Genomic DNA, 16,614 nt, shown 5'->3' on the forward strand with positions numbered 1-16,614 from the left:
GCCCAGCACGGTGGGGGCGGGGGGGAGTGTGTGGAAAATGAGTGCTGCACGTTGGTTGGGGGGAGAGAATGAGCCAAGCATGGGGGGGGAAGAGCCCAGCATGGGGTGGGCGTAGAGATTGTTCCCAGCACTGGGGGAGAGAACAAGCCCACATGGGAAAGCCTAATGTGAAGCATCTGCAGACCCACAGCTAAAGGACTGTATCGCTGAACTTTTAACTTTACTTTTCTACTTCTACAGAAGAACTGTAACATTTAACTGTTATTTCTTTACTTTTCTACATTGTATCTAAGATTTTCTGCCTAGGTACCTTTGTACATAAAATGGCGTCAGGAATGGTGACTTTGTACACTTTTCACTGTGTTCCTGCACTCGAATACATGTGACAATAAAACCTATTTCTAATTCTACATCTATCCCACACCCCTACATATCTTCTCTTTGATTCTTGATGTTGGATGCCTTGCAGATTTGATCCCTCTCCTTGGTTTATAAATTAAAACCAAAATGGCACTCATACCGTGTAACTGAACTGGATATCCATGTATTTTCCAAAGCGGCTAGAGTTATCATTCCTCAGGGTCTTGGCATTCCCAAAAGCCTGGAATTAAACACAACACAAACTATTGCAAGCTCTTTTTTTTTGGAAACAATGTTTACAGGGGCACAGGGATGGGCGCAGGGAAGGATGAGCTTTCATCTTTACTAAGACCATGGAATAGCTGCTCACCTCGAGTACAGGGTTGGACAGTAGGAGGCGATCTCGCACCACCTGCAGCTGTTCTGTGGTCTGGCAGGTCTTGGCATAGAACTCGAGGATTTTTTTTGAGGTTTCTGTCTTCCCCGCTCCACTCTCCCCCGAAATCAGGATGAAGTGGTTGGTGTACTCAGTGCACATCACCCGATAGGCATTGTCAGCAATAGCATAGCTGGAGTAGGGGAATGAGGCAGATGGATGTGAGGTACAGCTCACCTTCCCCGAGTGATTCACTCATTCCATTCCTCCCCTGTCACCCCTGCTCTCAGACCCATGAACCACCACAAGGACAGGAGGAGAGTGCCAATACCATACACCTAACCTGGGCATTTCATACCCATTCCTTCATCTCCTTTGGTACTGGAAGTCCTGACCTAACAATACCACAAAAGTTCAACATCCCTTTACTGTTCCTTCACTGTCGTTGGGTCAATATCTGGAATTCCCTTCTCACTGTGTGTTATGGGTCAACCTGCAGCACATGGACTGCAGAGGTTCAAGAAGGCAGCTCACTCTAACCCCCTCGAGGGCAACTAGGAAAGGGCAATAAATGCTGGCCCAGGTCCTGTGAGTGAAGAGAAACATCCCCTTTCGAGCAGGGCCAGTCACAGCTTCCCTCCCTCCCCTGAAGCAACCAATACAAACTGCGATCACATCCCACAGACACTTTGATGACTTAACGAGTTTTGAGAAGAGTTGTAGCTCAGGTTGAGGTTCTGGATGTAGGTTTGCTTGCTGAGCTGGAAGGTTCATATTCAGATGGTTTGTCACCATACTAGGTAGCATCTTCAGTGAGCCCTCAAATGAAGCACTGGTGGTTTGGCCCGCTTTCTATTTATATATTTGAGTTTCCTTGGGTTGGTGATGTCATTTCCTATGGTGATGTCATTTCCTGTTCTTTTTCTTGGGGATGGTAAATGGGATCCAAGTTAATGTGTTTGTTGATAGAGTTTCAGTTGGAATGTCATGCTTCTAGGTATTCTCGTGTGTGTCTCTGTTTGGCTTGTCCTAGAATGGATGTGTTGTCCTAGTCGAAGTGGTGTCGTTCCTCATCCACATATAAGGATACTAGTGACAGAGGGTCATGTCGTTTTGTGGCTAGTTGATATTTATGTATCCTGGTGGCTAGTTTTCTACCAGTATGTCCCAATTACCACCCCCTGAGGAAAAGAACACGAAATGACATCACCATAAGAAATGATGTCACCAACCCAAAGAAACTCAAACATATAAATAGAAAGTGGGCTACACCACCAGTGTTTTACTCGGAGGCTCCCTGAAGATGTTACCTAGTATGGTGATGAAACGTCTGAAAACAAACCTTCCAGCTCAGCGAGCAAACCTACATCTAGAACCTTGATGACTTATAACAATCCTCGTCTGTGATCCAGAGTGATTTCTACTTAATCCCTCACAGAGATGAGAATTATATGTGCCAAGGTTAATTTTTGAAAACAGTGTTTCAAAATGCCTGATCCATGCTTCTAGAAAACACAGAACAATGGCACATGACACCATCAAGAGGCCATTCATTTACAGCAGAGAGGAAGCCAAAAAATTCAATCTGTTGGTGGCTTCACCACAGATCGATTCCAGCACTGATAACTGGATTACCATCAGGAATCCTCACTGATGTTGACCTGTCTCTAGCAAGACTGAAGCCAGCTTTAACAACAGAGGTCAGATCATTCTGCACTGAAATAAAGAGCAGGTCAGGATGGGGCAAGGCATACATCAGTGACACCTTAACCATGTAAAGCTTATTGTGGATTGCTTCTTGTAATAAAACACTGGACATATTCAACATACAAGAAGTAGCAAACGTGAAGAATATATCCTGTATATTGGCAATATTGCAGGAATGCAGTGAGCAGAGGAAACCTCTGGCTGTGGTGGGTATCAATAGCACCCCCACACATCACTGCCTAGGGAGAGGAGGAACTTCCTGTGCCGTTTCTGAAAAACGAACAGTCTTGACACTGCATGGTCTAAGATGCAGATTTGGCTCCATTTGTGGATCTGCCTTTGATAATCAACATCATCAAGGGATTCGGTGGGGGCAAAGGTGGGCATATAGAGTTGGGCATCGATCAACCATGCTTCAATGGAGGGGCAAGCTGGAGGAAATGGGTGGCCAACTCCTCTACGACTGGTAGTGGCTGTGCTGGGGGTAGTTTGTCTCCCTGTCCTCACGCCCTGCGCTGTCAAAGGTGGCGGGAAACATTGCTGAGAAGGTGAAAGCGAAATTCACAATTTATATGACTCACATATGAGGAGGGAGTTCGAAGAAGTTCACCCCCTGGTATAGCTCCTTCTTTTTGTGTGTGTATATATCCAGCTCCTTATATGGATTCATAGACACCAACAAAGTCCCTATATATGTCTGAAGAATAGAAGAGATTTCAATTAGAGGAAGGTTACAATGTGATGCTCTTCCACAATCATTTGCCAATGGGACCTTACTTCAGTGTGTTCCAAAGTTTTATGTCACGCTAAGTGAGTCTAAACCTTCCAACCAAGCACCTGGGGATGTCTCAGTGGTAAAAGTGCTATATCAATGCAAGGTGAGTGCTGTTGTAGTGCAGTGGTAATGCCACTATCTCTGGTTGAGAGGATTTGGGTAAAGATCCATCTGTTCTTGAAGTGTGTCAAAACATGTCTGAGCAGAAAATCTCTATAAATACAGTTACCATATATCTATAGACATTCCTGTAAACAGTCCCTGATAAAACACCAGTTAGGGGTCTGGTTGGATCTAGACCACCTGAATTTTCTCAGCCCATTAATCTGGTTGTTACTCTGGATTTGTGCCTGACCTCTGACCTCACCAGGAATTGTATGTTTGTTGGCAGAGGTCTCAGTGACAGCATTCTGGACGTGTGAGCCTAACACTGGTCTGGTTAGGGGTGAGTGTGGAGGGGTGGACTGATAACTTGCCCAGGACTCCGAACCTTGGCATTGACCTGAGTCCCTCAGTGAGTGGGATAATCTCCATTTGATGTCCATAGTTGCTCGCCTGGGCCAAAGCTTGTGGAAGGCTGGTGTTTTCGTTTGGAACATGAATGCACTGGATCTCAGCCTCCCCCCACCACTAGTTTCTAAAGGGGCATTTTTGTAGGGGATCTCTCTGCCTGAGCCATGCGGATAATGATGTTGAGGAGGTTCAGCTACCCGATGAAGGAGCAGCGCTCCGAAAGCTAGTACTGCCAAATAAACCTGTTGGACTATAACCTGGTGTTGTATGATTTTTAACCATACAGATAGTGATCATCATGCTCATCAATTTTAGGCTAAAGACTGAATCTCCCCATGACCATGGAACACTTTGATGGGGTCAACACTGACCAAAGGCTCTAGTTCCAATTGGTCTGAGGCATTCCAGCAGAAAGAAAGCAGCTTCTCTCGGGGTCTAAAAGAGAAACACTGAGCTGTGTTTCAGGGATAAAAGATTATCAGGGATATACAGGAACATAGAGTTGAGGGTAAAATCAGATCAGCCATGATCTTGTTGAATGGCAGAGCAGGTTTGAGGGGCCAAATGCCCAACTCCTGAGTCCTATTTCTTATGAAATTTTAGTCTCAGCATCTCCTGCACATCTTAAAAAGATGGCTAAAATCCTACTCTTTCACCTGACCTAATGTCTCTATATTGCACCCAATGGCACGTCTGTATGTCTAGGGTCCCTGTGAATGACCTTAGGGTGGTTTATTCCATCGAAGGTGTTACATGTTTGGTGTTGAAGGGGAGGTACCTAAAAGAAGGTGAGGACAATCATGTTGTGGGAATTAAGTGATGGAATCCACGTGTTGGTTATTAGTGCCTGGGTAACATGTGAATATGAATTGCCTTGCTGCTACCTACGATGGTGTGTTTCAGAACATGAGGAATAAGAATTGTATTCAAGATAAATTTAATCTACTTCATGTAGTGCGTCTAGCTTGGGCAAACAATGAACATGTTTTCTTGTGAAAGCACATGATATAAAGTTGTGCTTACATAGATAAGGTTCTCCCGAAAGCGTTTGCGAAGGTTGTCCAGAAAGGAAATCTCGCTGGTGTAAGAATCGAGCAGGACAAAGTCTTGTACTCCCACTCTGTCGCGAGCTGTCAGAGCTCCTTCCATGTTAATGTGGAATCTACTGCCCACTTCTCTGTTCTGAAAGAGAAAAGACAGAGAGAGAGAAAAAAGGAGATTGTCTCCTCTGAGATGTAAACAACTCAATTCCTGTCAACATCCTTTTGAGAACTAGAAATAGCTGCTCTCAGTAAATAGAAAATATACACTGAAGTGAGTTTCATTAGTATGTAGGACAAGAAATAAAAAATACATTTGCACTGACTGAAGAATAACAAGCATTAGATAGTCACTAGTCAATCATGAGCTTGGAAGGAGTGTTTCTGCTGGGAGTAGTGCGAATGTTGATCATCATATAACTTGAATGCAATTGGATATCGCTAAGTCACACACTCCAGAAGACCTAAGGTTTAAACACTGCCTTGTACTGGGTCGAATGATCTTCAGTCGGAGGCATTACTGAACTGTCTCAACTGTCAATGAACTAGAAAGGGAACAACAGATGCAGTTCACATGTACCTGCATTTTTAAAAACAGTCATTGATGGGATGTGGGATATGTCAGCTGGGTCAGCAATTATTGCCCAGCCCTAGCGGTCCTTGAGAAAGGAATGGCGAGCTGCATTGTCGAGCTGCGGCAATTCTCCCCACATCAATGCAGCGGTTAAACAAACACAACAACACCTCTTCTTCCTCAGGAGGCTTAAGAAATTCAGCATGTTCATAAGAACCCTCACCAACTTTTATAAATGCACCATAGAAAGCATTCCATCTGGATGTGCAGTTGCTTGGTATGGCAACTGCTGTGCCCCGGACAGTAAGGAACGACAGAGAGTTGTGTACATTATACAGACCATCACAAAAGCCAACCTCCCATCCATGGGTTCCAATTACACTTCTCCTTGATGTGGAAAGGCTGCCAACATCATCAAAGACCCCTCCCACTCCGTTATAATCTCTTCCAACCTCTTCCACCGGGTAGAAAATACAGAAGCTTGAACACACACACACACACACCCCAACAGGTTCAAGAACAGCTTCTTCCCTGCTGTTATTAGACTGATGAATGGACCCCATAACTTCAAATCTAATATCGATCTTGTTTTTGTGCACCTACTGTGCGGCCGTAACCTTGTATTCCTTACTCTGTCTAAACACCCTGTGATTTGTATGTCTTTGTATGTTGTGTCTGTACTGCTGGCAAAACAAAACTTTTCACTGTACTTAGATACATGTGACAACAATAAATCAAATAAATTAAATCAGTTTATTTGGTGCAGGCTGGTACCTCTTAGCTGTTAGCCCTTTCTGCGTTTCGAACAGCTCACTATCCAATGACCAACTAATGCCCCAGTTAGGAGGTGTCTTTGGGGCTGGAAGAACAAGATGGAGAAGGTTGCTAGTGAAAGGCAGAAGGGGAGAATAAATTCTGCCTGGTGTGGACCGGAGTTGTACAGCTGCAGTCAGGCCTAGGCTGAATCGACTGCTCTCAATCCGGACAGAGATAGAAAATGCTTTCATTGGATTTGTGATGTGGAGGTGCTGGTGTTGGACTGGAAAGAACAAAGTTAAAAATAACACAAAACCAAGTTATATAACCCGGTGTTGTGTAATTTTTAACATCATTGGATTTTAACATTGTTCCAGAAGCAAGCAGATGAGCCGCAGTTGCGGTCACTGATTCCATTCCACAAACACTGCTGGAGAGTGTGCATATACAAGTTAGAACAGATGCCACTCTCTCCCCACCCCCACCCTCCTCTAGCTTATCTCTCCACGCTTCAGGCTCTCTGCCTTTATTCCTGATGAAGGGCTTTTGCCCGAAACGTCGATTTTGCCTGTCCTCGGATGCTGCCTGAATTGCTGTGCTCTTCCAGCACCACTGATCCAGAATCTGACTATAACCATGATCAAAAAAGCCTGAGACACTCATGATTTAGGCTTTCCTCAAAGATAGTTTCTTGAGCAGAAGGATTTTATGCGGCATGGCATCTTATGATGGCTTGAATGAATGTTTTCAGGGCAAGTGGGAGGACAGAATGAGAATCAGTGCTAGAAGCTTGTTATTGGGAGAGTGTCCTATGTATTTCATAGAAGCTGCTTAGTTCCTATTGTTTCCCATTAAGCAGGATATCAACATGATGGTTAAATATAGTTCAAGGCCTCAAACATTAGCACAATATGCATCCACCCTGCAAAATATGAACACAAGTGAGTTCTACTTGATAGCATGAGATATTCAAGAGATATTTTTTCAAATTTGCTCACAATAATTAATTGCCGAAGGCCAGCTAGGGAATTGGTATCAGAGAGGAATTTGTTTGTTTTGTTTACTATATTAGGGTGTGAGCAACTCTTTAAAAATATACATATTTCTTAATGTTTAGCACAACCCGAACCCCTTGGACTCACCTAATCATTGATCAGTACTGGTAAAATACAATGTGCCTCCCTAAGCAAATTGCAGGCTATAACTTGGATTTCATGACCTTAGAATATCCCAAAACACCATACAGCCAATGAACAACTTTAGAAATCTAGGCACCATTGAAAATTAAGCATCCAACTTGAGCGCAGCAAGCTCCCACAGACAGCAACAAGAAAGTGACTAATTGATCTGCTTTAATGACCTTTGTTGAGGGATAAGTAGAGAGATAAGTATTAGAAGATTAAAGTTCAACTTTGGCGTGGGTACAGGACTGACGTTAATGGATCTTCTTGTGGAAATCTGATTGTTGCAGCTCCCACACTGGTGGCCGTGTACCCCAGTTACCTAGGCCCTAAGCTCTGAAATTCCTACCCAAAAGCTTTCGTCTCTCTACCTCCTCTCCTCCAGGGATACTGCTTCAAACCGACCTTTTGGCCATGTATCCTAATATCGTCCCACATGCTTTATTTTGTTCGTAAGATCTCCCTCAAAGCACCTTGGAATCTTTTTACAACACTAAAGCTGCAGGAATCATAAAGGCTAGCATGCAGGGAGAGCAAATAATTAGGAAAGCTAATAGAATGTCATTTATCATGAAGAGATTGAATACAAAAATAAGGTTCCGTTATACAAGACACTGGTGAGATTGCATCAGGAGTACTGTGCACATTATCAATCACCTTATTGAAGGAAGATTGTAAGTGTGTTGGAAATTGCTTGAAAAAGATTTACTGGACTAATACCGGGAATGGGCTGTTGTCCAATGAGGAGAGGTTGGACAGGCTCAGCTTGTATCCACTAGAGTTTAGAAGAGTAAGAGGCGGCTTGACTTAAATATATGAGGTCCCGCGGGGTCTTGGCAAGGTGCATGTGGAATATTGTTTTATCCTATGGGAAAATCTAGAAGGGGGTCAGCCATTCATTCAAAGCAGGGCTAAAGATGATTGTTTTTTTTAACCTCAGAGGGTTGTGAATATTTGGAGCTCTTTTCCTGAAAAGGCAGTGGAAGCAGGGTCCTTGAATGAATTTAAGTCAGAGATAGATAGAATCTTGATAAGTGAGGGTTTGAAACGTTAGCAGGAACTGATGTTATCAGATTGGCCATGACCTTAGTGAATGACATAGTTGCCTTGAGTGGTCTAACCTTGCTGCTATTTGTGTGTTATATGTTCATGTAATCAGCAAGCTGTTGTTAACTCTCCGCTCCATGGAAAATGAGGAGAAATTTCAAACTGGGTGTATATTGGGCATTTGATCTGTGCCCAATCGTTTTGTGCCTCTCACAGTTGAATTTGACTGGAGAGCGAGACCGAGAGAAAAGAAAAGATGTGATGGGGAGGGCCCAGTCAGAGTGAGGAGTGAAGGGAAATTATCGCCAAAGCTAGAATTGGCAGAAAGGCCAATTGGCAGAAAACCCACTGCCCAGAAAGAGCTACTCAATCTGTCGCCCAAGGGAAAGAGCCTCCTGTGACCACCAACAGGAAATGCAGGTTCCATAATCTCTGATTGTTTCAGCTTTAATTAGAAAACTCTTTGTTGTCCAGGTTTCTAAAAATATGAAATATTTCCCTTCAATGATTTCCTGAGACAAACACAAGAATCATGTTGCAGTTGCACTTACTTTCAAATGACAAAATAAATCTTATGAAGCATTCTCTTTATATCAACTGAGGAAACTATTTTCCATTCGTTAGGATGAAAGGCTAAATCCCTCAAGAAGGAGTTTGGAATCTGACACAGAGGTTACAAAATGGCATGGTCTATACTGTACGAGTGTTCATGACATCAGGAGAGACTGGGGCACCCACCAGCACCTGACATAGCACAAACATAGACTGATGATAGACTATGATCACATTTCATGCTATCGCTGTAGACCAATATATATTTTAGGTTCTGGATCAGTGGTGCTGGAAGAGCACAGCAATTCAGGCAGCATCCGAGGACAGGCCTCGGACAGGCAATGATCTGCAGTCATTGTTTTTACCTCAATATATATTTTACTCCACACTTTGTTAAACCATCACATACACAATGTAGACTGGACTTGAGATGAAGAGAAAGGTCTTCACTCAAAGCGTTATGAATCTTTCGAATTTTTTGCTCCAGAAGAATGTGGATGTTGCTTCATTCGAGATACATAAGGTCACGATAGGCAGATTTATGATCTCTCGGTGAATCAAGGGATTCTGGGAGTGGGAAGGAAGGGAGTTAAGGCTGAGGATCAGACACAATAATTTTAAATGTCAGAGTGGGCTGAAGCTGACAATCCATTCCAGTCCCTGTTTCTTGTATACTTTGTCAGGCTCTTTTTCTAAAAAAAAGTCAAAATATCACTTAGAAAAGCGTCCTTAAGTGTCCAAGAAAGCATGTCACTAGAGTCAAATATCTGGGAGAACCCTTGAGGTGTTAGTTGATAAAGTGTTAATATTGCAGAATTTATAACAGACCAGAATGCTATTAGTTTTAGTTTGACTTTAAAATAGAAGGTTCAAGGTCTCAGTTCAGAAGATCAGGGGTTGAGAATGACCGCTGTGACATCTAGCCCACATTTGATGGAGTGTGTCATTGAGGAGGCCTTGCAAAAATGGAGTCAATGGGAATCAGGGAGAAAATTCTCTGCTGGTTGGAATCATTCCAGAACAAAGCAATCTGGTTTTGGTTGTCGAAGGTCAGTCTTTTTAGCTCCAGGTCACCTCTGCAGGAGTTCCTCAGGGCAGTGTCCTTGGTCCAACCATCTTCAGCTGCTTCATCAATGATCTTCCCTTCATCATAAGGTCTGAAGTAGGGATGTCCACCGATGCTTGCACCATGTTTAGAACTATTTGTGGCTCCTCAGATACTGAAGCAGTCCATGTTCAAATACAAGATCTGGACAATATCCAGGCTTGAACTGACAAGTAGCAAATAACATTCATGCCACACAAGTTCCAGGCAATGACAATCTCCAACAAGAGAAAACTATTGCCATTAATCAACAAGGGCAGTATCAAAGCTGATTCCATCACTACCAACATCCTGTGGCTTACCATTGATGAGAACCCATACACACCATACAAATACTATGGCTACCAGAATCCTCCAGTGAGTAATGCACCTCATGACTTCTCAAAACTTCCCCATCATCTACAAGGCACATGTTAGAAGTGTAATGGGATACTCCCCACTTGTTTGGATGGCAGCAGCTCCAACACCATTGAAAAAGCTTGACACCATCCAGGACAAAGCAACTGCTTGATTGGCACTACATCCTTACCTTCAACACTTACACTCTGCACCATCGATGCTCTGTAGGAACAGCGTGTACATTTACGAGAACCACTGCAGAAATTCACCAAAGATCCTTAGATGCAACTTTCCATCCCACGACCACTTCTGTATAGAAGGAGAAGGGCGGCAGATACATGGGAACACCACAACCTACAATTTTGCCTCCAAGCCACTCACCATTTTGACTTGGAAATGTATCGTCATTCCTTCAGTGTCAATGGGTCAAAAGTCTGGAACTCCCTCCCTAATGGATTATGGGTCAACCCACAGCAGGTGGACAGCAGTGGTTCAAGAAGGCAGCTCACCACCTCCTTCTCAAGGGCAACTAGGGATGGGCAATAATAATGGCTCAGGTAGCGATATACATGACTCATGATAAATAAAAAAAATTCAGAACGGATAAATGTTTCTCCTAGCAGCCAAACCGAGTTTAGTACAGGAGAACAGTCACGACATCCAAACTGTTGCTGGTTCATAAGTTTCCACACTGGGAGCGCTTCAATAAAAGCTTTCAAGTTGAAAGTTTGACAGAAAAAGCTTAGGTCTTCAGAATTGTGAAAAGTTCATGCTAGTGAAACTGGAAAGGAATTGCAGAACCGTCTCCACAGTCCAAGGAAAATAATCTAGGAGGAATCAGTTAAATGTTCTCTGGAACTGAGTATCTGTAATAGCTGAGAGTTTTGGATCAATGTGAAGCTTTACTATGCTGTTGTCTTGAGATCTTTAGAAATATATATATATAAGCTTTGTGTATTTTTTACAATAAACTTATGTTCTATTGTGAAAGAGCATCTGCAGCCTCCTATGAGTATATTTCAGTGACTAAGCACGACAGTAAGCATCAGCAAAGATTAAACTTATCATTTATGGTATGCCCCACTTGGGTAGTGTGTTTGAAATCAAACTCCATGATCCCCAAAGTTGGTTATAAAAATTTAAAAAAAAATTCTCAGACTACAAATGTTCCCAATTTATATGTTGGATAGACAAAGGTTAGCAGAAAACACAGACCAGTTATTGAACAAGAACTACTATTTATTATAAATTGTAGCCACAGGTAAACACTATGAACTAATGACATAGAGTCTACTTCTTAAAATTCTACCACCTCGAAAACCCCTAGACACACACAAACAGAGAGACAAAATAAAAACATTTTGGTGTTTTGGGTGGAAAGAATGAAAGAAAGAGGAACACAATTCAATAGCACTGGCCCCTTAGGATTTGAATTACTTGGATGTTTAACAACCATTGATGCCCACCTTTTCGGAAAGGCCCTCAATGTAGGTGAAAAAGAAAAGTAAACCCAGAATGCCATTCCCAACCTTGTTTAAATTACCGATATTAACTTGTGTGTGTTGGGGGAGGCTCCAGAACTTAAAAGGAAACTGAAGGAGAGCTGGTGTCTCAGGTCACTGTGTATATTTTCCTTTCTCTTTCACCAGGTATTAAGCACAGGAAATACAGGCCCTAACGTCATAAGTATAACCAGTTTGAACTGACTGCAAGCATTTCCCACTATAATCACTTGTTAAGGCAAAAGGAAATATCTTTGACAAGTGTTTTACCTGAATTTGGATAAGCACCTAATCACAGCTAACTGCAATATATTAGTTTCATTGAGAAAATGTAGAGGTGTCTCCTTTGTGAGAGAGCTTAAATAGTAAATGTCTCAATCCCGAGATTTTGTGGGTCGGAAAATTACTCCCTCAAAAGATAAAGTCAACAGAAACCATCTTAACATTTCAGAAGTTGCAGCCATTTTCAATAAATCGTGAACTTACCCCTGACCCTGGATACTCTTGTAGGCTCAGGGAAGAAGATTCTTGGTGGCTACATTGCAGCGATTATGTGGGGGTGTTGGTCTGGCTTTTCTTTGTCTTATTACCGATATCAGAGCCTTCGAAGATAACAGTCCCGCACTTGGAAATTGTCATCTTAAACATCCCAACTTATTACATCTCCTCTACCTTGAAGAGTGTCTAAATCCATCTCTTAGAAAATACTTTCAAATGGCCTTAGTCAATTATTACCCCTAGGTAATCGTCCCCAGTCCTGTCTCTGCCATGTGAAGCACACTAACAGATCCCATAATGTTATATTTACTGTCTGAGTACATTTACACAGTATTTCCAGCACAGAAACAGGCCATTGAGCCCAACAGGTCAATGGTAGTCTTGGTGCTCCACGCGAATTTCCTCCTGTCCTCATCATCTCACTCTGTCAACATTTCCTTCTTTTCTTTCCCACATGTATTGGTACAGTGACTCTGTGGTTAGCACTGCTGATGCAGAACACCAGGGACCTGGGTTCAATTCCACCCTCAGATGACTGTCTGTGTGGAGTTTGCCTGTTCTCCACCATGTCTATGTGAGTTTCCTCCAGGTGCTCTGGTTTCTTCTCTTAGTTCAAAGGTTAGGTGGATTGGCCATGCTAAATTGCCCTGTCATGTCCAAGGATGTGCGGGCTAGTTGGAAATGCAGGGTTATAGGGTAAGGAGGTAGATTTGGTGGGATGCTCTTTGGAGGATTGTTACAAACCCAATGGGCTGAATGGCCTCTTTCTGCACTGTAGGGATTCTATGTATGTAACAAACTTGCCATAAAATTTATTTTTGCTGTATTCACTGTAGCCATACTCAGTGGTAACAACAATGGGACGGCACTGTGGCTCAGTGGTTAACACTGCTGCCTCACAGCACCAGGGACCCGGGTTTGATTCCTACCTTGGGCGACTCTCTGTGTGGAGTTTGCACATTCTCCCCGTGTCTGTGTGGGTTTCCTCTGGGCGCTCCAGTTTCCTCCCACAATCCAAAGATGTGCAGGTTAGGTGAATTGGCCATGATAAATTGACTATTTAGGTGCATTAGTCAGGGGTAAATATAGAGTTGGGGAATGGGTTTGGGTGGTTTACCCTTTGGAGAGTCGGTGTGGACTTGTTTGGCCTAAGGGCCTGTTTCCACACGGTAGGGAATCTAATCTAAAAAAAGTTTTACATTCTAAACTGATGTTGAACATTAGGAACACTAAAACATACAGATAACCCAAGGCTTTCTTTAAGTGCATCCTACAAAATTTAGCAGGGTTTCCCTCTGTGTTTTCCAAGCACTGTTTTTTCATAATTCCAGTCACAGTGGAAAACAACACAAATTGACTGTCACGATGCTTGAGGAGAAAGTGAGGACTGCAGATGCTGGAGATCAGAGTCGAAGAGTGTGGCACTGGAAAAGCACAGCAGGTCAGGCAGCATCTGAGGAGCGGGAGAGTCGATGTTTCAGGCATAAGCCCTTCATCAGGGATGAGGCTCATTCCTTGTCACGATGCTTGATCCAGAAACTAGTGCAACAAAAGACCAACACTCCAACAAAAACCAACATTCTGGTCTTCCTGCTATAGAAAACATGTTGTGAAACTGTGAGAGGTTGCTGAAAAGATTTACAAGGACATTGCCAGGGTTGGAGGGTTTGAGCCATAGGGAAAGGCAAAATAGGCTTGGGCTGTTTTCCTGGAGTGTCGGAGATTGAGGGGTGACCTTATAGAGGTTTATAAAATCATGAGGAGCATGGATAGGGTAAATAGACAAAATCTTTTTTTCCCAGGACAGGGAAATCCAAAACTAAAGGGCATAGGTTTAAGGTGAGAGGGTAAAGATTTAAAAGGGACCTAAGGAGCAACCTTTTTACACTGAGGGTGGTGCGTGTAGAGAATGAGCTGCCACAGGAGGTGGTGGATGCTGGCACAATTACAACATTTAAAAGGCATCTGGATGGGTATATGAATAGGAAGGGTTTAGAGAAATATGGGCCGGGTACTGGCAAATGGGACCAGATTAATTTAGGATATCTGGTCAGAATGGTCGAGTAGAACTAAAGGGTCTGCTTCCGTGCTATACATCTCTATGTCTACAGCACTAGCTCTTCTGACTGTCCCTCTCTCAAGTTACAGGAATAGCGGTTAGTTCAGTTGGCTGGACAGCTGGTTTGTGATGCACAGCGATACCAAGAGCGTGGTTTTGGTTCCTGCTCAGGCAGAAGTTATCATGAGAGATTCTCCTTCTCAACCTCTCCCCTCAACTGAAGTCTGGTGAAAGGAAGTGACAACCTCTTCCCTGTGTCTCACTATTTCTATCTTGTTAGACACAAAACAAGTTCTTTTTACTGCAGGATACCAACATTTTACACCCAATGCAATCATTGTTAAAAGCAAATAAATCAAAAACAGTACCAGCTCTGCAAAAAGGCATTAAACTATTCCATACAACAGTTTTAAAAAGTCAGAGGGCATTGACAGCCAGTGTATACACTCTCTGCCTTTAAGCAGAGATCCTGAATAGATTGATAAGCGTATTTTAGAATTTAATGCTACACTTCATCAGAGACATATTATTGATCAGATATACAGCCAAAATAATATTTTACTTAACAAATCAACAGCAACAAATCAATTATAGAATAAAACAACACAGAAAATTAATCTGAAACTGAAAAAAGAGAAGAGGTCAATATTTTGAATACCTTGCTGTTGGCAGTTCAGAATTGGATCTTCATCAAAAACTTTAAATCGATTTTCTCATCTGATGAATCTACAATGCGTCTTCACCCTTGCTTTTGCCTGATTTCCAACCCTGGCTTTTTCTCTTGCATCAAATGAAATGCTTTCCCCTACCACTTTCTGCTTGCGGTCTTGGTCTGGATTTTGTTCTGGTTTTGCTCTTTAAGGGTATGGCATGTACACTTATGTAGGTTGCACATACAGAAGCAGATTATGTGAGATGGGAATCTGTGTGCAGGAAAGTACTTGGGGATCGAGATTAAGGCCCAACCAATAGGAAGCCTGTACTGTTATTTACTGCAACATGAAGGATGGGTGTTGGGGGAAGGGTTCATGTTTGAAATGTGTGTACAATCCACTCTGATAACTGGAGGGCTTTGGAGACGAAAGTAAGGCATGGGTCTTGACCTCTGGACAGGAAATCAGCAGGAGAGGCCAATGTTGCTGTCAGTTTGAATTACGGTGGAAAAAGCTTAGGGTGGAAGCAATGTTCAAGGATAGCTTAAATGTGCAAAAGGGCAAATGAGGTGTTGATCCAGAAGGACTTGAATTGTTTTGTTTTTGCTTCTTCTGTTCCCTGTGAATATTATTTAAAGCAATGATTATCACAAATGATACTGCAGTGTCCATCCATTAAAGGATTTAATGGTTTGGCTACAAAATTGCGGACAAAATTCAAACAGAAAACATGGCGAATCATTCAAGGATCAAAGGAAGGTGCAACAGGGTATTGATAAGATGGCAAGTGGCCGATGGAATTCAACTTGGGTAAATACACAGCGATAGACCGTGATAAAGATAAAGTGATCATTACACTTCAGATGAGTGGGATAATTCTCTGGAAGCATAGAAGGATTTGGATGTTTAAAGTCATAATGTTTTAAAAGCAGCGTTTCAAATGGCCATAACAAAGGCCATAACAAAGGAGATAACTTAAATGCAGAATTTTCTGCCAAGAAAGTATTGTATACAAGTCAACATTTGAGGGTGAATCGACATATTACCTGAATCAGAACATGAGAGATTCAGGCTGTACAACAAGAGAATGATACAGAGGTAATAAGGAGGGTACAGTGTGGATTCATTTTCAAATATAATTCCAAACAAAGCCTCTGAAAAAATAGATGCATTTTCAATACTCGTAGGTGATTAAAGAGTGATTTCACGGAGATGCTTAAAATTCTGAAAGGAATGAGACAGAGTGAAAACCTCTGTTTCTAATATTTGGGAGGTCTAGGACTGAAAGGGGCATAGATTTTAGAAATAAATGGATGAGTTTTAGGGTAGAGGGTAGGAGAAATGATTTGACACAGGGGGCTTTGTGATTATAGAATGGTGTGTGGGAGTTAGTGATTAAAACAGAGACCATCTCAACATTGTATGTAACATTAAAACAGCAACTTGTTTTCTGCTTCTATGCAGGTCTCCTCCTATTCCAATTACTTCATCTCAATTTTTCGCCATCTGTTTCTAGTCCCTTTTCTCTCATGCACTCATCAACTTTCATTTGATAACATCTAACCCATGTGCCTCAA

The 16,614-nt window shown here is 42.4% G+C and overlaps 1 protein-coding gene across 1 annotated transcript in view; it reads right to left on the reverse strand.

The window, feature by feature from the left end:
- LOC122562562 (unconventional myosin-Ih-like) overlaps positions 1–15,241 on the reverse strand; it is a 75,617-nt gene extending 60,376 nt beyond the window's left edge. Inside the window, exons 1-5 of the mRNA XM_043715494.1 lie at positions 15,043–15,241; positions 4,755–4,913; positions 3,025–3,140; positions 731–929; positions 521–601 (exon numbers count right to left, since the gene is read on the reverse strand). Of these exons, the coding sequence (XP_043571429.1) occupies positions 521–601; positions 731–929; positions 3,025–3,140; positions 4,755–4,880 (522 nt within the window). The 5' untranslated portion in view covers positions 4,881–4,913; positions 15,043–15,241. The remainder of the gene's footprint in view (positions 1–520; positions 602–730; positions 930–3,024; positions 3,141–4,754; positions 4,914–15,042) is intronic.
- Positions 15,242–16,614: the final 1,373 nt, after the last annotated feature.

This window comes from Chiloscyllium plagiosum, chromosome 25 (genome assembly GCF_004010195.1).
Source record: "Chiloscyllium plagiosum isolate BGI_BamShark_2017 chromosome 25, ASM401019v2, whole genome shotgun sequence".
NCBI classification, from domain to species: Eukaryota; Metazoa; Chordata; class Chondrichthyes; order Orectolobiformes; family Hemiscylliidae; genus Chiloscyllium; species Chiloscyllium plagiosum.